Raw genomic sequence first — 22812 nt, 5'->3', positions numbered from 1 at the left:
AAATCAGTCTAGACCCTGTGCCCCATGGGAACAGTCCAGACCCAACTGCCAGGCCAGGTCCTCCCTGGACCGGAAACAAGCCTCCTGGGACCGGTTTCAGGGTATGTCACCCTTCTTCAGCCAGGCTAGCTTTTAATCCAGTGGCACAGTGGGCAAGGGGCCCTGAAAGTTCATGGTCAGTGGGGCAAAAAGGACTTCACAAATCGTATCAATTTTTTTGAGATGAAAACAGTTTTTCTGGCACTCAAAGCGAACATATTCAGGGGAAAAACATATTAATGCAAACAGACAATACAACTACAATGTTCTACCAGAACAAACAGGGTGGAACAAGGTCCTTTCCCCTGAGCAAACTTGCATAGGAAATCTGGCTTTGGGTGATACCCCAAAAAGATCAGTCTACTAACGGTACATCTACTAGGGATAGACAACATTACTGCAGACCAACTGTGCAAATGGAACATCTGCTCCCACGAATGGGAGTTGAAACATGTAACGGTGCAGTATCTATGCAACATCTGGGGAACTCCGGTGTTGGACCTATTTGCAACTATGCAGAACAGGAAATGCCAAAGCTTTGCCTCAAAGTTTCCACACAACCTGTCAAAGGGACATGCACTTTCACTCAACTGATCACAGACATTTGTTTACTCTTTTCTACCAATACCCCTAATACAAAGAGTGCTACAAAAAGCAAAAGAACCAGGAACAAACATGATTCTCATTGCTCCTCACTGGACAAGGCAGACATGGTACTCAACTCTCCTAGAACTATCCAAAGGAGAAAGGATCAGGATCAAAGCAGAAAAAGACCTGCTGACAATGCAACAGGGACAGATCTTTCACCCGGAGCCAACAACGCTACAACTAGGAGCCTGGCACCTGAATACATAGAATTTGGACACCTCAATCTTCCACTCAGAACCATGGAAATACTAAAAGAAGCAAGAAAACAGTCAACAAGAAAATGTTATACAGCTAAATGGAGGAGATGGTGCACCACTAACAGCAAAACAAATTCTATCAGTACACAAGGAACAGTTATTACTTATCTTACTTACCTCTTGGACAGCAGCATCAACTTTTCAAGCCTCAAAGTGCACCTTGCAGCAATAGTGGCATATACAAGAGGAAAAACATGTAAAAGCTTTTTTACAAAGCCAGTCATCAAAAGATTCCTAGCAGGAGCAAAAAGAATAGCTCCACCAAGAGCTGCTCCTGTACCGACTTGGAGCTTAAATAGGGTACTTTCTCAACTGATGACAAAACCCTTTGAGACCATGCATACAGCGGACCTCAAACATATTAGTCTCAAAACAGCCTTTCACATTGCTATAACATCATTATGAAGAGTAAGTGAACTGCAAGCATTAACAATACAAGAACCCTACTTACAAATCATAAAGGATAAAGTAATCTTAAAAACTAACCCACAATTCTTACCAAAAGTGGTATCTAATTAACACTTAATATTCAACTGCCAGTTGCAAAATTACTCATACCGGTAAGTAAACATTTAGTTACAGGCTCTGTGGTTTTGCAAAATGCAATATTTGGGACTGCACAACTATTTTGTACATGAGGCCTTAAGAGTTTTATTGGCCAAATATAGGTAGTATCAGTATTGAATTATTGTGACCTGCATACATAGTTTTAACACACTAATACAACAAAATATAAAAAAGGATAAATTGTGGAGAGGAAAAACATTGGCCCAAATGCACTGAAGTGCACTGCTTTTAGGTGGAACTGCACAGGTGACCATACTAAATATCATCACCCAGAGCAAGAGAGCCAAGTCTAAAGTTGGCTGGCTCATTGCCCCATGCCGTTGAGGGCTGAGGAGTAATGTGAATTACTATTGAAAAGAAGAATGGATGAAGAAGGATCACCCAAGGCCCCTTTATATATGCATTTATGTATTTATTTTTCTTTATGAATCTCTCTCTAGGCCAGACCTAAACAGGGGCACAAACTATTTGAACTATTATGTATTGTGACATTTGTATGTAAATAAGACCCTATCTCTATAATATTAATCTTTGGTCAATTTTTTTAAAATTTGTTGTAGTCATGTGTACTTTGATTGGCTAAACGTAAATACAATTATATATTATGTGTACCTTTTAACCACCAACTGGACTTTTTGCTTGACAGCTAATCGGTATTATTGCTTCACTTGTTACTAACACAAGTCAAAAAACTTGATTAAGTTGAAACCGATTCTCTGTGTCTAATCTTCAAACATTCGTAAAATCTCATTGCACTCTATAATGGACTAACCTTTCTGTGCCCAAGCAAATAGGCTAGATTACTTATAACTAAATGGTGCTAAGGGCAAACCTGGCACAATTAATTTTATTTATTTGCAGATTTTACTTAGATTTTTTTCTTCTCCAGTTTGATGCCTGCTTGATGTGACTGTTGAAAAGTTCACTTGCATGTAAGGGTCACCCCTGTCCATACCAGCTGCAGTTCTTCTAGACCATCATGAAGCACCTCTCAAAGGAGGACAAATGGACTTGTCCACCAACATCCTTAATGGGTTTCCAGTGGTAGCGTTTGCAATTAAAGTGGTGTTTATTTGTAAGTCTCATGTTACAACTATCACCCAAACTTACCTTCTAACTTTTATCTCTTGATGTGCATATGGAGAAAATTGAACTGATTTTGTTAGCAACTGTGTACTTTGTTTTAGTATTGGGTTAAACTATTTATCTCTAACTCAAAGTGCTGTGTTTACCAAGTGAAGCCACATCTCCACCCCATCTGGAAGGATGCTCTCAGGTCTATTTCTGCAGATAGGTGAATTGCCTGGAAGAAGGGGCCTATTTTCAAATGGTTTATGTTGCAAACTCTGAATTAATTTACTGTATATTTTGAACTGCTTCTGTGTCTTCATCAGAAAATGGATTTCATGGCTTTTTTGCCATTTCAGGATATCCCAGTACTCGTGACGGATGCAACTGTGAGAGCTCTCTCCTTACTGCCATTTACTCTTTGGTGGGCACTGGTGATCGGCATTACAGCGTTGATCGTTAGTCATGTTCTGGCTGTGTAAATAAGAAAAATAAAGTGCTCTACTTCTGAAACTGTAATCCGTGGTATTATTTCAATCATTTAATACAGGTAGTATTACATTTCCTAAAGCACATTCTACAAAAAACCTTATCAGTGTCTTTATCACTTTGCATGCAGCATGGTATGCATGCAGCGTCGCCTTGTGAATACCATATTGACATAACCCATGGCCCCAAATAGGCCTGTGAGAAACTTGAGAAATTATCTTTGTGGAAAGTACATACAATTCCTAAACAGTTATGCAAAGTTACACAAAATGCTGATTTGGCAATTAGCACGATTTTCTTTATCGCGAATGACACCGTTTCTGTTTAGAAAATAGCATAATATTGCACATGACAATTGCTTAAATTCTGTCTGTTTGTGTGTTTGGTGTTCTCCTGCAATAGTTTTTTTTGCCCGACCAACAATTCAATCATGCAATGTGGCATAGTGCTGTAAATCTTGGTAATTATGCATAGCAAGTGTAATGTGAAATGTTGAAAATCATGAAAGACTAGGCCACTTTAACTGAAATTTCTCTTGGGGCTAGCCGTAAATAGGGTTGATTACTCAGAGGGAGGCTTTTCCCCATACAGCCATGGTAAATAAGTACAGCCTTTAAAATGAACAGTTTGAACATATTTTAATTAGGGAAGAAACATGGGCATTTGCACACCAAAGGAAAATAATATATCACAGTGCGGAGAAAGCATGTACCCACCAGCAGAGGTGCACTCTTTTCTTAAACTTGAGGGCTAGTTGAGGCTTTATGTTCTGCTTCATTTCTACCGTTACTGAGAATACCATTCGCTTTTTTGGAGTAGACTACTGTGTATTGATGAATGAAAAAAAGCCACCAATGTCCTTCACTTTGAGCGCACCGTTGGCAGACAAGTTAATAAATGATAATCAGTTTTGATCAGCAAGTCAACTTCAGGTTGTATAGGTACAGCTTATACAATCATTTCATAACGTTTCAATTCATATAGGACTAAACAAATGTATTGAGTTCTTCTGTTAGGTTCATACCATTAGGTAGCCAGGAATGCAGTTTCAAAGTTTGTTTTGTCTTACATATATGTTCGAGAAAAAGAGGTATTATTGGGAATTAACAAAAAGAATACGAAATGCTAGAACGTGGTTGATCAGGAGTGAGGCAGAGACACTACTCTGGTGGTCTAATTAATCAAGGTGTTAATGGTTGCCATGGTGGATTTGTTGATACTTGTCCAAATGAAGTTTCCATTGTCCAATCATTCTATAAAATTAGATGGGATGACCAGGTGAAAATTCTTGGATCAAAAGATTTTGTTTTTTTCTGTATAAAAACGGTCTTTTGTGGATTTATAGTGTGCTGTGTGTATTGACTTAGGAGGACCCGAGTCTAACTGGATGCCAAATGATTACGCCAAAACACTGGAAGGTGTGGTGCTCCGAAGGCAAATTGTGATCAAATTTAGATTCATATTGAGCATCATTAAAAATTCTCTTTATGAGAGTTATGTTAGGGCAGGTTGCTAAAAATCCACTTGCAAAGGTTGGACAGGCAATTGTGGAGGATGTGAACCGCAGTGACAGGGGAAATTTCCCTGAATATTTGTATGTTTTCAGCACCTTAATGGGATTGCAACACCAAAGCTTTCTATTACGTTTCTATTAGATTCATGTACAAACCAACCAGAGGAAAACTCTTAGCTTGTACCTGCTGGGTGGCACAAATGTTAGTGCAAATTTACAAGTGATTAAACAGCGTACCTTAGGGCCTTCAGTGCAAAAATTCACCAACAGTAGTGTAGCCTATGGAATAAGTTGGAAAATTGGATGATTATTTCACTAATTAAATCATTATGTGAAATAGTACTTATATATAGATGTATATATATCTATCTATATATGTAATATATATATATATATATATCACCAGAATAATTAGTCCGATGTCACGTGTTAGCTGAAATGCATAGGGTGAGAGCAGGGAAACCTGGCACCTGAGGAAGTGCTGGGGCCAAATTTTGAGTGGAAAGTATCTTGAAGCTTTGCAACAAGCTACAAACAGAAGCAACCGACCAACTTTCACATGCGTAAGCTATTTATGGCTGATATTTCACCCTCGTGCTTCACCCAAAACCCTTGACACCACAATCCACTAACAAAGGTAAAGTGATAACACCAAAAAGTATCATTCAGTAACTTTTCACTTGAGATCATCTTGCAACTAATTTAAAACATATTTTGATTATTTTCAAATAGTAAACAGATATTTAAGGATAAATAAATGAAGTGAAAGGGTGTAAGGATACATATAATAAGAAGTGTATTTGAGGTAAGGGGAATACAGAAAACATATAACAAAATGACTTGGTGAGTTGGTGAGTTTACTCCCTGCAAAAAACCCCCCAAAAACACAAATATGATTGTATAAACAATATCAACAGTAAATCAAAACCACTGAAATTCACTACTTATAGTTCTCTCAAGTGACTATAAATTGTGTCATAAATGAAGTGTATCTCGTGTCCCCACCATGCACAGTGTTGTTATCAATTATGTAATTTCTCCTTTTGGCTTCCTATGTCATGTAACAATATAAAAGGTGTCATTTTAAGTAAGGCAGACCTACTGGTTTTGTCAAATGCTCAAAATACCAAAATATAAAAGTGGCTGGGCCTACTGGCGTTATCAAGGGTTATGAACATCGGCATATATAAAGCAGACATACTGGCTTTGTCAAAAAGTCACCAATACCTATAATCAAATTTATATTTCATAAATTCACTTATTGCAATGTTTAATAATAGTGATTGCCTCAAGATATTTTTAATAAAGCATTTTCTTAAAAAATCTTTTAACATGTCTTTGAGTATTTACATATTTTTTTTCAAGCAAAGCCATATACCCAACTACAAGGGGGGTCAACTTCAAGCTGAAGAGCGTACAGCTTTTTTACACAATATGTTAATCTCTTCTGAGGTTAGAGATTCAATTACCCAGGAAACTTGTTGTTTTTTTCTTTGTAATGTTGCTGGGGGGCTGCTGTGCTCCCTGCACGCCACCAGAGCATATAAAATGGTTGATGTTGCCCCTGCCCCTTTTAGGGGCACCCCCACAAAAAAATAATATAATTAAAAAGAAACCCCAGCAAGGCCTCCTTGCAGGAGTAGTGAAAAATAAATGAGCAGCTTCTGCAACTCAATCCTTATTCTTTATCCAATTCTTTCTTTTATTGGTGGCCTAGTGCCCACCCGGGGCACCCACACAGATTTTTTTAGTTGGGACTAGCATCCCCTGCCCACTCTCAACTAATACCCTTTGTGAGGCTAGTGGGAACTGCCTATACCATTTTTTCTGTGGGTGCCCACCCAGGGCACCCACATTTTTTTTTTGCTTTTTTGTTGGAGGCAGCAGGGGGAGCCTCAAGGCCCCCACTGTCCTTCCTGGCTTCCCAGCCTGTGCCTTTGGGAACTGGCTATATTTTCAAAGTGGGTGCCCTAGGGCACCCACAAGAGCCTAAGATTACAAAATCTATGCACCGATAGCATTTTTATTTATTTTTTAAAAATATTTTGTCCCCAGGACTCCCCCACCAGGCCCGGGGGTAGGGTATCCCTACCCTGCCCCCTATATGATTTTTATATTTTTTTTTAGAGGACAGGGGGCTGAGTGCCTGAGTCCTAAAATGACTACATCCACATCTTTGTTGACAATCACAATCAAATCTTTTGTTCTGTTAGATCTGGGGATCCTCTGCTGTGTGAAATATACATGCATTTTGAACCTTAATTTCTCAAAAACTACTGAATGGATTTACTCCTTGGCCTAACGGCTAGGGCGGTCGACCTCGAATCTGGGGAAACAGGTTCGAGTCTTGGCAATGACCCTGAACAATCTGTGATTCTGGGCAAATAATCTCCCTGTGCCTAACAAAAATGAATGTGTCCTCATGTAATGCAACTGGTGCTATGTAAAGTGACCTGATACCCGATATCGGGTCAAGTTCAGGCTATATAAAACTCCGTGAAGAAAAAGCACACTTTCTGGACTAAGCCCTAGCTTTCTGCCAAATGTGGTGTAATTCACGTTCAGCATTTTTGGCTGTAACTGTGTCTAATTTTCCTCTGCAAAATTGCAAGGCAAGCACATGTTTTGCTCCCCTTTTTCTCAATCACCATTTGAAGGATCACCCCAAAACTCTCTAGGAAGGGCTGGGGTGGATGAAGCTCTGTTTGGGAAAGTTTTGTGAAGATTCGCCAAACAGCGATCACCACTGAGTAATAAACAATTTATTTATATGTGTATCTATATAGGGGGTTCTGGTGACATTTACAATCCATGAGGCTAAAAGTCTGAGGGGTTTATAAATGTCATCTGAACCCTGAGGTGGTGATATAGGATCATCTGACACATATTGGTTGTTATGTCTTTTTTATATTACATGATTAAGTTATTGATTTTTGTATTCAACTCTACGCCACTCCACTCTACGTCATTGCATTCTGCACCACTATATTCTATGCCACTCCACTTTACACCACTCCTCTCTATACTACTTTACCCTACTCTGCTCTGCTATATGCTATTCTACTCTATGCCACTCCACTGTGCTCTATTCCACTGTACTCCACTCCACTATACGCCTAGGTATGTATGTCCCATAGTTTATGATGTTTTTTGCTTTTTGCTATGAGACATCAGTGTGAAAATCATGATGTCTGTGTGTTTCACATATATATTCTTCCGTAAAAAATGGTCTTGCATATATGCAGTACTTATGTAGCAGTGTAGTGTATTTGAAAATGTGCTTCATTACAACTAGCGGTATCCAGCCCAGAGCATTAACTCTGGGAGGTTACTACCCCAGGTCACTACATGAAGCTTAGTGTCTCCAGAAGAGCTAATTCTGTGTGTGGAGAAACCAGGCACTGTGCCACTGGATTAGATGTGCCTCTGGTGATACCTTTTAAGGAAAGCGACTGCTGGCAGGAGCACATCACATCTCACCAATACAGAACTCCAGCAGGAGCAGACAACACTCTGTCTGTCAACTCCTATCTGCATTGTGGCAAATAGTCTTCTCAGAACGGTCACTGTGGGATGCATCTCATAGTGGTTCTCAGGCAGAGATACGTGAGGCGATGCGTCATGCTGTCATGCTGCTACAGTTCTGCTGGGACCACAGATGAGCTGGCAGAGCACCTTCAGGCCCATTTCCAAGGGTCCAGGACGAGGGTGGCACCACTTGGGGGGCAAGACACACAGCTGAGTATAATTTGTTGGAGCCTGTTCTATCCCCAAGAGAACAATCAGAAGTCCAGCCAGCTAGCCCTTGGAGCCACTGTGGTGGTCCTAGGTTCAAGGTGCAAGTCCAGTCCTTTTCACTCAATCAGGAGGGCAGCACAGCAGGATAGCAGAATGATAGTCCTTTTTGCAGCAAAGCAGCATAGCAGTCCTTCTGAGTCTTCCACAGGTCCATATATGTAGTGAAGAGTTGAGTCTGAGGGTCCAATATGTATACCTGGTGCCCACTATTGAAGAAGGAAAAGTTTCTAGAGGCTTCCACCTCTCTGAGGTGTCAGATATCCCCTTCCTTCCTGCCCTGGTCCCAGCTTATCTGAGTGTGTGTATTCAGTGAGAGCCTTTGTGATGTGCTAGTGTGGTAGGTGACAGCTTCTTTCCCTCGTTAAGTGAGAATGGCCACTCCTGCCAACACCTAGCCTCCTTCTGTTTCACTGTCTGGGTGCAAAACACAAAGACCAACTGCCAACTACACCTAGTCGTGTGACCCAGGGACAGGTTGCAGGCACCAAATGGTTAGGACAAGAAAATGCCAACTTTCTAAAAGTGGCCATTTCAGAACCATGACTTAAAATGTGACTTTACCATTAAAGAGGATTTATAATTAAAATTCTTTAGACACCCAATTCAAGCTGTTGACCTACTCCCAATAGAAAGCTATGACTTATTGAATGTATTAAGGACACCTAGGTGCGGATTCCGATCCGGTAAAAAGGCCCTATGAATCGTCGTACGGAGCGTTTTCTCCATACGACTCGTACCCGGTAAACTGTCCGTACAACCTAGGAAGTACGATTCGTACAGAAAGCCTATTTCCATACGAATCGTACAAAAAACCGTACGGGTAAAAAAACCCTACGAATCAGATCCGGAACAGCCTGTACGCGCCATCCGTACAGATGTTAGCAGCGTTTTACGGCCCAGCAAGTACGATCCGTCCCTACGGCACTCCGTACTGCTCTTTTTTTACGGGAGCCAAAAACAGCCGTAAAAGCTGATTCCCCAGGGGTACAAGTCATACAGGCCCCCCCACAACCCCCAAGTATGCACGCACCGTACCCCCACCCCCCGTATGTATGCACCGTACCCCCACCCCCCGTATGTACGCACCGTACCCCCAACCCCCGCATATACGCACCGTACCCCCAGCGCGTAGCATAGCGCTGGGGGTACGGTGCGTACATACAGGGGTGGGGGTACGGTGCGTACATGCGGGGGGTGGGGGTACGGTGTGTACATGTGGGGGCTGGGGGTACGGTGCGTACATGCAGGGGGTGGGGGTACGGTGCGTACATACGGGGGTGGGGGTACGGTGCGTACATGCGAAGGGTGGGGGCACAGTGAGTACATGCGGGGGTGGGGGTACGGTGCATACATACAGGGGTGGGGGTACGGTGCGTACATACGGGGGATTGGTGGGGGGGCCTGTACGACTCGCACCCCGGGAACAACTTTTCCCGGGCTATGAGTCGTACAAACTTCGCTTTGTAGCGGTTAGAGTCATTCCCCGTGTACGGGCCATTTTCCGTACGATTCGTAAATCGGATGGCCGGTCCGGATCGTACATGCACGCTCGGACTGTCATTTTACGAATCTTACAGAAAAGTGTCCGGGTACGTCTCGTACAACTTTTCCCGCTACGATTCGTACGGAGCGGGCCGATCCATGCATACTTTTTCCCGTACGGATCGTACTTCACGGGTCGGACGTGACTTGTACGATTCGTACGGAAAAAAATACGGATTCGAGTCGTACGGAAATATTTTTGAACGGATCGGAATCGGCACCCTTATGTTATCCTATGGGACTGGCAGGCCTAGCAATAGTGAAAAAATGAATTTGAGAGTTTTTCACTACAAGAGCATGCAACAACTTAAAAGTACTTGTCCAACTTTTTAAATACATTGCAGAGCTGTTTAGGGCCTACCCTAGGGGTGACCTATATGTATTAACAAGCATTGACATAGCCAATAGGTCTTGCATTTGGGACCTTGTAAGTGTTTAGCCATGCAAAAGTTGGTGTTGTTTCACCAAGGATATTCTGCTGCATAACTAAATACTTATAAGGTCCCAAAAGCGAGACATATTGGCTATGCCAACGCTTGATTCACTTAGTTGAGAGTATACAGGACTATAAGAATCACAATAACGATGAACATTTATACTGATAAATATATATCGTCAATATTACACTGTCAGTAGTCGGAGACAGTATGGATTTAAGGTGATGATTCTGATTTTGCCAGGGTAATCATTTACGGATTAGATTAGAAACTAATCCGCACGGAGGAAGTGAGGATCAGTTGTTTCTTTTTTGTTTGAGATATATGAGAAGAAGGTTAGCAGTCTAGCTCACACCTGAGACCATGTGCCTTGACCGTAAGCCGGATGTATCCAGCATGCAAAGGGTTGAACAGGATCCAGTTTTCTTCTCTTTTAGAGACACATGAGAAGAATGTTAGCGGTCTAATTCTGACCTGAGCCCATTTGACTCCGGATTTGAATGAAAGCCGGAAGTACCAAGTGAGGGAAGGGTCAAACAGGATTTAAGATGTGGATCAGTACCTGCGGTAACTACACGGGGCAGCGAGAGGCACTCAGAAAAGGCATCCAACCCTTGAACAAGTAAGTGGGTTAGGACGGGCAGATAAAGGTTCGATTGATGGAACCGTATCGCTCTAAACTTGTGAGATTCAACAAAAGGGGGAGGCTTGAACGGAGGACATGATTAATGCATAGGTCAGAATGATCTGTGTGTGCGGCAGTTATTCGGAGGAACCTAACCTCACTAATATAATCGGGTTTAAGTTATTCCCCTTTCAGTGTATCGGATGAGCAAGGTAATACAGATAAATGATCATTGATGAGGCTGTTATCTTAACGATAAGGAAAAACAAGCATTGGCCACGTGGCAGTAAAAGTAACGCCGCGGCCGTGAAAGCGAAAGTCATCGCGATCACTGTGAAAGTGAAAGTGATCGTGATTGCGGTGACGTGCTAAAGCACGTGAGAGATGCGCACGCAGCAGCATGTTCTCTTGTGCGCGTGACAGCAAGCTGGTGGTCGCTTTGGTAGTACTTCGAAAACCCGCTACTAAATGTCTCGCCAGAGCAGCGCATGCGCTGGCTCAGGCGAGACCAAAAAAGGAGTATTTAGGCCTGGCAAAAGGTGTATTTTGCAAGGCAGGTCTGAGATTTTTTAAAAGGCTACATAAGTGAGTGTCCCAATAAGTGCTGCAGGCCTACTAGTAGCAGTTAATTTGCCGGTCCTAGGTACATGTAACACCACTTTACTAGGGAAATACAAGTAAATTACATTTGCAATTGAGTATAAGTAAATTTCACCATGTTTAAAGGAGAGAGCAGACACTTTTTAGCACTGGCCAGCAGTGGTAAAGTGCACAATGTCCTAAAAGCCAACAAAAACAGGTTCAGATAACAGGAGGGTCGAAGGCAAAAAGCTTTGGGGTGACCTTGCAGAAAGGTCCTAGTCCAAGAGTGACCAATTACCCTCCCACTGGGCTGGTGCCAAGCTGGCCATAGACACCCTAAGAAACAAAAGGCTTCTCTTCTCCCGGGCTCTCCTCTCACTTAACAATGAATGGGCAGGCCTCATCCTGGCCCCTTTTAAATTAATGATGTCCCAAAACCCTCCCCAGCTGCCCTTTCTGTTCTGATATGAGTCATGTACCTCACATCCAGTTCTTCCTTCCAAAAAACCTAACGCATTGTTTCACCTCATTGAGGGGAAGCACTGAAAGGGGTCAGCTGCTGGTAGGCTTATGCTAATTCACCTACTGGAGGTTCAGGCAGACATAGTCAAAGTTTTTTTAAATCACTTTTTCCTAAATATGTATTACAAATCTAACTTCACCACTGAATTGGGTTTATAATAAACCTAAAAAAATAGTGCTAGAAATATTTCAGTAGCTTGTCACAAACCAAAGATGATAGAGTTATGATTTTATTCTAAACTTCATTTTGTCCGATAGGCCAGTTACATCCCTTCACAGTGAAAAAAGCTTTTAGTTACAGCTGTTAATTAAATAACATATTTCATACTGAATATAGACCAAACTGCTGGGGCTGTAAAGGGCCTACCACTGCTTGTCCCCTGGTGCCCTGTTTGCTGTACTTAAAGATCCTGCCAAGTTTACAGAGAAATTCTAACAAAATAGCCCCTGAAGACATGACTGGAATACTTTATGCATAAATAGTCAGTGGGTTTTTTTCTGAAAAGAAAAAAAATAATATCCCTGATTTGTTGAGATTGTTTCTCATTGCATGTGGGGGCTCATGATGTGTGTTTTTCTTATTTTCCAGGACAGGCTTGCCTTTCATGACTGTCCCAGGATAAAAAAAACAGCAACAAGAGCCATTCCTTATCTAGAATATATGTTGCAATGTAATGGATCAAGCTGTTATTGGGCAACTGGTCCACCAGAAAGGTGTTTCTCATAGCGGACTGGACAAAGGTGCCAACCCAAGAAGCTTAGAAATTCCGCTACTTCAAAGCAACATAGAGAATTGTGAGCACGGTTTATATGACAGCTGCTGAATTCAGCACATCTCCCCATACCACCTTCCTACATGAGGGCTTACTGTTCTTACCTGCCACAATGCTATTTTAAATAGAAACATTCAAGAAAATCTAATTAGCACACAAATAAGTAAGTCGCGTGAATCATACTTGGTGCGTTTATTTTGAGTCAGCTGTGTTAAAATAGAGTAAAATGTATCTCATTAAACATTGACAAATCTTTTAAAGTGTGCACTTAAAAAAAATGATGTCCAAAATATCCCTTCTTCAGACCGGTGGAATAGCAAAATGAATACTTTATACCAAAGAGCAGACACATTGCTGCACAGACTTGATTTTGTTGCATGGCATGATAATTTGAGCCTGCTTCATTAAGAGAACAGTGCTTTACTCATGGATGTATGGATGGATGAATCAAGTTTTTTTACTCTCTTGTGTATTTATTTGTACCAAACAGGGGTGGCTACTGTGCTAAGGCAGATGAACGTTGCCCCACTACTCTCAGAGCAGTAGAACAGGGAAAAATTAATTATAATAACAAGGTTTTTCTAATCATTTTATTTTTTATTGCTGCATGGGTGGGTAAAGGTGGGGTGGAGCTGGTGACTCAGGGAGGAAAAGTGGACTGTGCACACTAAGTGCGCATGACTGCTTGGCCGGCCGCCTTGTCCCGGTCAAACCGTCATGCATACTTTACATGTTCCCCACCAAACTGCATTACACAGCCTAGTGGAGAACATGCCCAGGACCCCTGTCCCCATCTGGGTGCTGATCCATGGCGCTCAGACCAATCACAATGCTCCTTTGCAGCATTTTGATTCAATCAATCAATCAAGGAATTATAAGCGCGCTACTCACCCATGAGGGTCTCGAAGCACTGAGTGGGGGGTTAAATTGGCTTTGGGTAGCCTGTAAACTTCCGGACTCTTCAGCCACAAGGGAGGAGAGATGGAGGCAGCCGCAGCGTGAGGAGGTACGTTTTTAAAAATATACATATTTTGATCCCCCCACCCCTGTTTCCTGCCAGCTGCCACTGGCACCAAATAGAAAAACCTGCCTATCAGAACTTCCTAGATAAGGCCAACAATCATGAAGAAGTTTAAGGGACCTGAGTTCTACAGCAGTCTGTTAGTAAATAAATGGAGACTCCTGCTTTGTGTGTGAATAGAAGTCACTATCCTAGTGTGCAACAGAATTGAAGCGAGCGCTTACTCTCTTCCATGGCATTCACCGGAGATAGGGTAGATGAGCATCAACAGAGTGACTGAAGAAGGAAGAATTGTAAAAGAGAACAAACTATAAGCAAGCATGACTTGCTATATCATAAAATAAATTTGTGTGCGCCAGACTATGCATTCCACAGGACAGACCTCTTTGTGTGAGAGCTTCTCTTTGCCAGCTCCCCAAAGAAGGCACTCTATGTCTTGAAGTCAGGACTGAAGGTGCATGTTGCTTATGCAATGGGATGCATTATTTCTTGAAGTGTGGAGGATAATGTAGATTTTCCCCAACCTTGATGGAGGCTGGAGGCTGGCAATAAGATTAGCCTCCAGTCTTGACATAAAATCAAGGTCACTGGACATCAGACAAGCTGAAAAGCATACTGGACTAAATACCTTTAACAGCCTCTGGGGTTATCTTCAGTATGGAACTCCTTTGCCCTCACTAGAGTGGTGGTTTCTACCTGGCTTAGGCGCATGCCCTAGCCAACCAGAAATCCCATTTCTAACAGCCTCATTAACAAAATATGGTCTTCATTTCATTGGGCAACTTTCGATTGAGAGCAGTGAGTGAATCATAGATTTCAGAAGGGAACTGGCCCTACAGATGTATGTAAGTAGTTTAAAGTGGTTTCATACACAAGATATATATATATATATATATTATCTACTGGCGGTCGCCAGTAGATAGTTATAGTTAGGACCGTGTTTCCATAGGAAATCTCAAAATTCTATTTTGAATAACTTTGGCGCCAGTTGACGAATCTTCGCGAAATTCTCAAAAGTAATGGGGCGCTCCGCTCAGCTCCTACCCTGAAAGTCTCGGGGGGATTCGTCAAGCGGGGGCCGAGAAAAAAGGGGGGTCCCAAAACGCGTTTTCCCCATGCATTTTCCCATAGGACCTTTAGTCGAAGGTATAGCCCGAACGGCTGAACAGAATTACTTGAAATTTGGCAGAGAGGTAGGCCTCAGGTCAGGGATATGCCTTTTGCATATATGGAGTCAATCTGTTCAGTAGTTCCTGAGAAAATTGCAGTTAAAAGCACATACATATCTATTGCCGCGCACCGTGCGCGCACCGTGCGCGCACCTTAACGTGCGCGAGCGTAGTTCTGATTGGTTGTTACATGTCAGTCAACGTTCGAATCGGTTGAAATCAGGAAGTGTCGGCCGCCATTTTGTTTGTTTTCAGTGCGAGAGTGGAAAAGGAAGGTGGCGAACGTGAAAAGGGGGCAGGGTAGAGAGTTCCTAACCCCCTAGCCTTTGTCAGGGGGTCACTGAAGGACCCCGAAGGCAGAAAAAAAATTTACATTTTTTTTTTAAATATCGCGGGGGTGCGCGCACTGTGCGCGCATGGTGAAAAACCATAAAAAAAATTAAAAAAAAATTTAATACGTAGTTTATTGTAAAATAAATATATAAAAAAAATAATAATACATACATAACTTAGCTTTTAAAAAAACGTACAAATTCACTAAAAAAAACATAGGTTTCACACACGTTATAGTTAGGAATTAGCATTTAAAAAACCTTGCAAATTCACTTAAAAAACCATAGGTTTCACACATGTTATAGTTAGGTGGATATTTCACTCGAAAAAAACCAATGAAATTCCCCCGTTATAGTTAGTTCAGATAACTATAACTCGCGCGACCGCCACTCTATCACAAGGATGATGTCATCAGTGATGTCATGAGTGATGCCACTGACTATGTCATGAGTGATGTAATATGTGACGTCATGAGCAGAGGATTGCGGGCGCGCGAGTTATAGTTATCTGAACTAACTATAACGGGGGAATTTCATTGGTTTTTTACGAGTGAAATATCCACCTAACTATAACATGTGTGAAACCTATGGTTTTTTAAGTGAATATATATATATATATATCAGCAGTAAAAAGCAGCCGCTTCAAGGAATGAATGAGAAAAAGTGCATTTTAGATCTTAAGGCAACCTTGGGTGTCACCGTAGAGATCACTGGCTTGACATTATTTAGGGTCCGATTCACAAAGGTAGTTCAATACCTACATTAAAGGTAGGTGTGTAAGATACATCATTTATGGACATAAACTCATGCTTTAAATTTGCATTTACACCCATTAGGGGAATCAACATTGTGTAATATTAATGTCTGAGCAGTGGGGCAGGTTGTGGGTATGAGGGATCTACTAATTTCATGAGTCTAAGTGAGTCGCTATCTAGAGTCAGAGTAGAGAGAGAATATTTCTTTAAGGTGCCATAAATGCAAGGTAAGGGGTTCCCCCGTGGGAAATATTCTACATATGGAGAAATGCACAAAAAATTGCAAGTGCATTTACACATCCATAAATGTACACCTGTTCTATTTAAATATCTATAATTACTTTCACACATAAAATGCTCTCCAAAGCCACATTAGTCACACCTCTTCCACATTAAACACTTTTTTCTTGAAAAATCCTAAAACAATACAGAATTACCCTAGGCAAAGGTAAAATAAGCATACTATTTTAAAATAAAATGATTATAGAAAAGAAACAATTATAAATAAATAAGTAATAATTCCTTTAGATATTTCCAATGGGAAACTAAAACATCTAAACACAGAAACATGCCCGATTAAAAAGATATAGATTTAGATCCTAATAAGATTTTGGAAGAATGGATATCAGTCAAATGTCAGTGAAAACTCTGAGTTTGAACTTGTGACTCTCCAAACAAAGAACACCTTTGCAACTGGCCGTCATACAGCTGGCAGAACATTTGAGCTTTTCTGATAAATTGGCTGGAGTGTGAAGCGAATGACGAGATGACCAACTTATAGTAAAGAAGTACATCCTTATTTAGGAATGCCTTGCGACACTTTGACGCTGGCTTTCGGTTACTTTTTGAGACACGGCAGCGGCGTGAACAATGTGTAAAAAAAAGCGCCACATTGTGCCATATTTACAGGGTGACACGTCTAGGCAGCTGCATCACCTTGTAAAGCCCTGTGCACCATTATACCTGCATCAGGTATAATGCATGCAGGGTGTGCATTCCCACGTAAAAAAGGATTGTAGAAGTGTTGTTATGAAATGTATTAGATTTCACTTTCGACACTTCTAGGACGCCACTGCGTAAAAACCTTACGCCTGCCTCATGGTATGTGTATGGGTGACGCAGTGTCCTAGGTACAGGCCTACCCCATGCAGTGCTGAAGTTGCGTCATGATTGAGTGACATTTGTGCCGACAGAAACGATAGGATTCCTGACGTATCTGTCATTCTTTGCGGCATGGATTGCCGTAAATTAAACACTACTCAAAAAAATTGGGCAACCCAATATACCCTTGAAGGCTTGGGTGAAAATGTAGGTGTCAGGTACGGTGCCTACAAGGGATTTCTCTTACATATAGTTCAATTTCATTTTTACCACACAAATATGAGAGCCCAAAGTAGTGGCCTCAAACAAATAAAAATTTGAAATTAATTATGAAAATTACGAGGGAATGGGTCAGGAAGAAAGCAAAACAAGACAAAAGGGTGTATTATTTTTCAATAGAAATGTATGTGAATAAATAGCATAGTTTGAGGGTACAAAATACGGTTCACATAAACAAAAATGACTGAGAATAATAGCCTTTACAGTGCGCTTATCTCATAATAATTTTTGTCAAAACCTATTTCATATATTTGAACAAACAGAAATTATCATTGAAAACCATTTAGAAACCACTGCACTTTAGCACATAATCCTCAGTGCCCTTATATACTCTGCAGTGATTACTGCAAAGTATTTAAGGGCGCTGAAGGGTATGCACTGCACTGCAATGCTTATTCTTTGGCACCCTTACATTTTCTGCAGTGATTACTGTAGAGTATGTAAGGGCACCGAGGGGTATGCACTGCAGTGCATACACCTTGGCACCCTTATATACTCTGCAGTGATTATTGTAGCGTATGTAAGGATGCCAAGGGGTATGCAATGCATTGATTTCTAAACAGGACAGGAAGAGGGAGCATTCTCTCTATGTTTAAAAATTACTGCAGATTAAATTTTAATCTGCAGTGATTTTTACACATAGAGGTACTGCTCCCTCTTCCCCCCATTTAGAAAGTATGTCTGGCGCCAAGGGGTGCAGTTTCTAAACGTTGAGGTACTGCTCCCTCTCCAAGCTATAAGCAGTCCCTCTACGTTTAGAAACCACATAGTTACTTACGTCGCCCTTACATATGCACTATTTTCTTAGGCAAAATGCATCCTCACATCCATTTTTGGACATGAGGGTTTATTTGATGCTAAGAAAATAGTGTAAAATGCCCAATCCGCCCTGTCGCGGAATTCTGTGGAATCTGGACAAATATTTGTGTAATTCCACAGAACCAAACTCAGCGAATTCCACACAGCCCTCATGATATGTATGGCTGATGCAGAGGACCGATGTTGTCTGAAATGGGGCATGTATTTTGCCAAAGAGATTCAGCAACATAGAAGTAACTGTGATTGTGTGCAATCCCGGCACAATGGAATTTCTCGGCGGGAGCATCCCTACCACCTATTACCTAATGAGCCAAATCGTAGCCTTCCTTGACCCTTAGCAACAACTTCCCACCTGTGATATGGCCAATGTCTACAACCTTTGTGCCATTAGGCGGTTTTTGATCATCAGTAAATTTGCCTAAGCGGTCACTATTAATCAATTGGTCAATGATTCTCTTTTCATTTCGGAATGATTTACAGAAAAAAGTATTGACTGTAGCGAGTTTTGCTTTCGTAAAGAGTAAAAAACTTCACATCATGAATACATTCAATTAATTTCTATTTTCTCATAATTTCTGTATATTAAGACCTTGTTTGATGCTATTTATGGAGTTAGAATCAATGATTTTGCTATTCACCACTTTCTTGGTTGTAATATGCACTACAGTTTTTTTCCCATTTGACTTGAGATTAGATGTCCACTGTTGTTCGCTAAGGTCCAATACAATACTCACATTTTCATGGGATCCACATGAGAGGAATTTACAAGGCAATGTTTTGAAAAGAAAATGTTTGTTAGGAACAGACTTTTCGCACTCCTAGACAAAGATTGGCCACCACTGTATTAGAGAGTGGCCCTACCGTTGCCTATTTCGGAAGTATTATTGTAACACTGTGACATGTAAATGTATGCATTTGTTACTTAGACAGTAAATTGGAGTACATATTGCAGTTTTCAAACCTGTTCCTTCCTTTGTGTTTGTTTCTTCCGCACAGCGAGCCATCAGAGTCCGCAGCCACTCTATGGAGACCATGGTGGGCAGTCAGAAGAAGCTCCAGAACAGTGGGATCCCCGGCAGCTTGAGTGCGGGAATTGTGCATCCGAGTGTGGAGACCACAAAGACAACCTTCACTGTGAGTATGATCACAGCACTTCTACATAAAACCTACTGATCTGTTCTCAAATGAATGATATAGATCCTCCCTTGATAATAACAGAAATAGTCTTGTCTCCAAGAACATGGAGAGATTTTTGATAAGCAAAAGCCCCTACAAATCTGTGGTGGTTTATCCACAATTTGTCACATGTAAAGCTCCAGCTGGAAATTTAACCCATCCTACCTCAGCCATGTTTGCGTTTCACTTGGCTGCTGAAGAGTCTCCCTGTATCCCTCTTGGCAACAACCTTCCCACCTTGAAAACGGAAGAAGTGTTTCTTTCTGTGAACACTTTTATTTTCGCCTATGGAGGGCAAGGTGAGGAGGACGAAAGGGATATCACCCAACTCTTTCTGGTCTTGGAAAGACCACTGCCTGATAAAAAGTTTGTATAGGTTAATTTAAAGAATGTGTATGATTTGTATAGGATTGTGGAGTACTATACAGTGAGGAGGGTTAGGCTTCACTATGTAATACTCACATAATACCCCAAAGACAGGATTTCCAATAATAAATCCCTTGCTCAGTCCTGGTAGTGTGGCATATGTGGTAAGCATTTCAGAGTACCATCATGAACAATAAGTAATAGACATGACTCAAAAGAACTCTGACACCAATTTATACAAATAGAGCAGAATTACTGGAGTTAAGGATATTAGAATGAAAAATAAATCAGTGCAAAACATTAACGTTGTGGTAAATGGAGAAAACAACTAGTAACAATCAGTTACTTGCATGTCGAGTCCAGTGCAAACCATTGGGAGTTAACTGTTGAATTTTGCCTGGCTCATAAGGCACAGGTGCACAGTCTTTCTGGCTGCCCTTGGTGCTTAAGCGTGTGCGGTAGGGATGCTAATTTTACTGCTGAGACAGTACTGCTGAGGAAACATATGTAAAAACTCGACAACTCAACTGAGGTGACCGGGTGAAGGTGCTGTGGAGCTCCCTCAAGGCACAGCATCGAATAAAGGTAGTGGTAGCTGGACTGATCACCAGCAATCCTTGGCAGCAGCAAGCTCAGCCTTGGGTAAGTTTGACATCCTGGAGTCCGGGGGTAAATGGTAGCCCCCTGAAACTTGCTGGAGGTCAGGACTTTCCAGAAGGCACTAGACAATTTACTTGAGGGTGATCCCTCGGCAGGCCGTTCGAAAGTAGTTCTTTGGTTCTGGGAGTGTGCTTTTACCTGCAGTCTGCATGGACTAGTACAACTAGACTAAGGAAGTTCTGGAGTTGCCTTTGGTGATAATAGAGGTTCCTCATGACTTTGGAGCCAGTCTCTGATCTGGGACGAGTCGCAATAATGCAGTTGCAGGGTGGTTGCCACAGGTGAAGGGTATTGCGCCTTTGATTTGTGCAGACTCGGGGCTCTTCTTTGTCTTTTATTGCAAGTTCATTCATTCCAGATTTATAAAGTGTGACACATCACCCCTAAGGTTATCCAGGCGCTGGGGGTCATCCAGGAGATTAAACGAGCTGTTGCCCAGAATTTCATAATGCTGATCTGAGCTCTGCTGACGCCAGGGATTGCACCGTGAGCCCCACACTAAGTAGTCAGCTGCACTAGCCGCTGCACCACACCTTTCAGATCTAAGGTTTTGGTGCCAGAGATACTAGATTTAGGAGCATTAGGGGTGTGGGTGCAAGTAGCTAATGGCCTACTAGCCTCAGTGGCTAATCTGCCCCTGAGGAGAACACATTGGGACAGGAGGGGAATGCCACCTTTGCTATCAAGAAGCCTCTATTCTGCCACTTATAAAAATGGCAGAACACTTCTGTGGCTGTACAGACTAGGTAGCCCACCCTAGGGGTGTGGCTAGCCTTCTGTATATCTCCTGACTATCTAACTCTCCTGCCTCCTTGGGTGCAAATATGCCTGGGGGCAAGGGAAGGGCTGTTTCCATCGTTGGGAGGCAGCCTGGTTGCCTATCAGAGGCGGTGAAAGCTTTGAAGCTCACGGCCTTGATGTGTCCCTTCACTAACCCTCCTGTCAGGGAACAAGATGTCACCTCCTTCCCAGACAGGAGTTTGTTTCCGATTCCTGGGAGTGTTCACACTTTCTGGCAGGGTCAGATTATTTTCATGGTTGTTGTAGCAGCAGCCAGGGCACAGGAGAGGGTCGAGCAACCAGATAGGCAATCTCTAGGGTAGCCACCTGGGTGCATGTCACCTTAATCCTGACTTTGGGAAAAAAGTTGTGTTAGAAATGGTGTCTCTAGTTGGCAGAGGTATGCACCCTGTCCAAGTAGGGACCACCACTCTAGTCAAGGTAAGTCAGATGCACACGTTAAATTAACCTGTACTCACCCTCTGGTAGCTTGGCATTGAGCAGTCAGGCTTAACTTAAGAGGCAATGTGTAAAGTATTTGTGCAGCATATATATAAAACAGTGAAAACACCATACTAGTTTAGAAAAATAGAGATTAAATTATTGAACAAAACAATACCAAAATTACCAAAATCCAAGAACCTGGTTACCTAGTTTACATAAAACTAGCGCAAAACAGCGCAAACGCAAACTGTGGTTATCTAGTCCCTCCCGACCTCGACAAAATTACAAGTTCAGCCCAACCGAGATTGAGCGCAAGCCAGCTACCTGGGACCGTGAACAGAGTACCTTAAATTCTGGTGTGGGTTCGGGCTGCGTTGCGTTGCTTTGTATTGCTTTGCATTCGTTCCTATGAAGTCCACAGAAGGCAGAGCACCTTAGGCCCACTTCCAAGGGTCCTGGACTGGGGTGGCACCACTTGGCAGGGTAGGACTCACAGCTGGCACATTCCAGGTGTTGGATGGAGAGTTGCAGACACTGTTTGACGTCCCTGAGACTGCAGAACATGAGGCAAGCAGTCCAGCACTTTGAGTCACTCTGGGCTCAAGTGTTGAAAGGCCAGTCCTTCTCACCCAGCCAGAGAGAGCAGCAGGCAGGGCAGCACAGCAAAAAAGTAGTTCTTCCAGAGTAGCAGTCTCACAGAATATCAGTCCTTCAGCAGCACAGCAGTCCTTCTTACTGGCAGAGCATCCACAGGTCCAGAAGTGAAATGAAGAGTGGGTCTGAGATCCCTATTTTTATACCCTGGAGCCCTGCTCCTTGAAGGTGGGAGAAGTTTCCAGAAAGGTTCTTTGAAGTTTCAGGAGTTTCCTTGATCCCCTGTCCTTTCTCTTAGCTGGCTGAAATGACAAAACAGGGTTGTTAGGCCTATTGGGAGGAGATTGGGCAGAGCCTGTTCAGGTGCAAGTGTGGTGCTTGGCTTCACCGTCCCCCTCCCACTCCGGCCCACCTCCTCCCTATCAAACCCGTTAGTCTAACTGTCAGCTGCTCCCA

The 22812-nt window shown here is 42.2% G+C and overlaps 1 protein-coding gene across 3 annotated transcripts in view; it reads left to right on the top strand.

Moving 5' to 3' along the window:
- RAP1GAP2 (RAP1 GTPase activating protein 2) overlaps window positions 1-22812 on the top strand; it is a 964048-nt gene that overhangs the window by 853725 nt on the left and 87511 nt on the right. For all 3 annotated transcript variants that reach the window (XM_085649926.1, XM_085649925.1, XM_085649924.1), the window contains one exon: window positions 19333-19470. In XM_085649926.1, the coding sequence (XP_085506052.1) occupies window positions 19333-19470 (138 nt within the window). The remainder of the gene's footprint in view (window positions 1-19332; window positions 19471-22812) is intronic.

Source organism: Triturus cristatus, chromosome 3_2, assembly GCF_964204655.1.
Source record: "Triturus cristatus chromosome 3_2, aTriCri1.1, whole genome shotgun sequence".
In the NCBI taxonomy this organism is placed as follows: Eukaryota; Metazoa; Chordata; class Amphibia; order Caudata; family Salamandridae; genus Triturus; species Triturus cristatus.
This window is presented reverse-complemented; position numbering and strand designations above follow the sequence as displayed.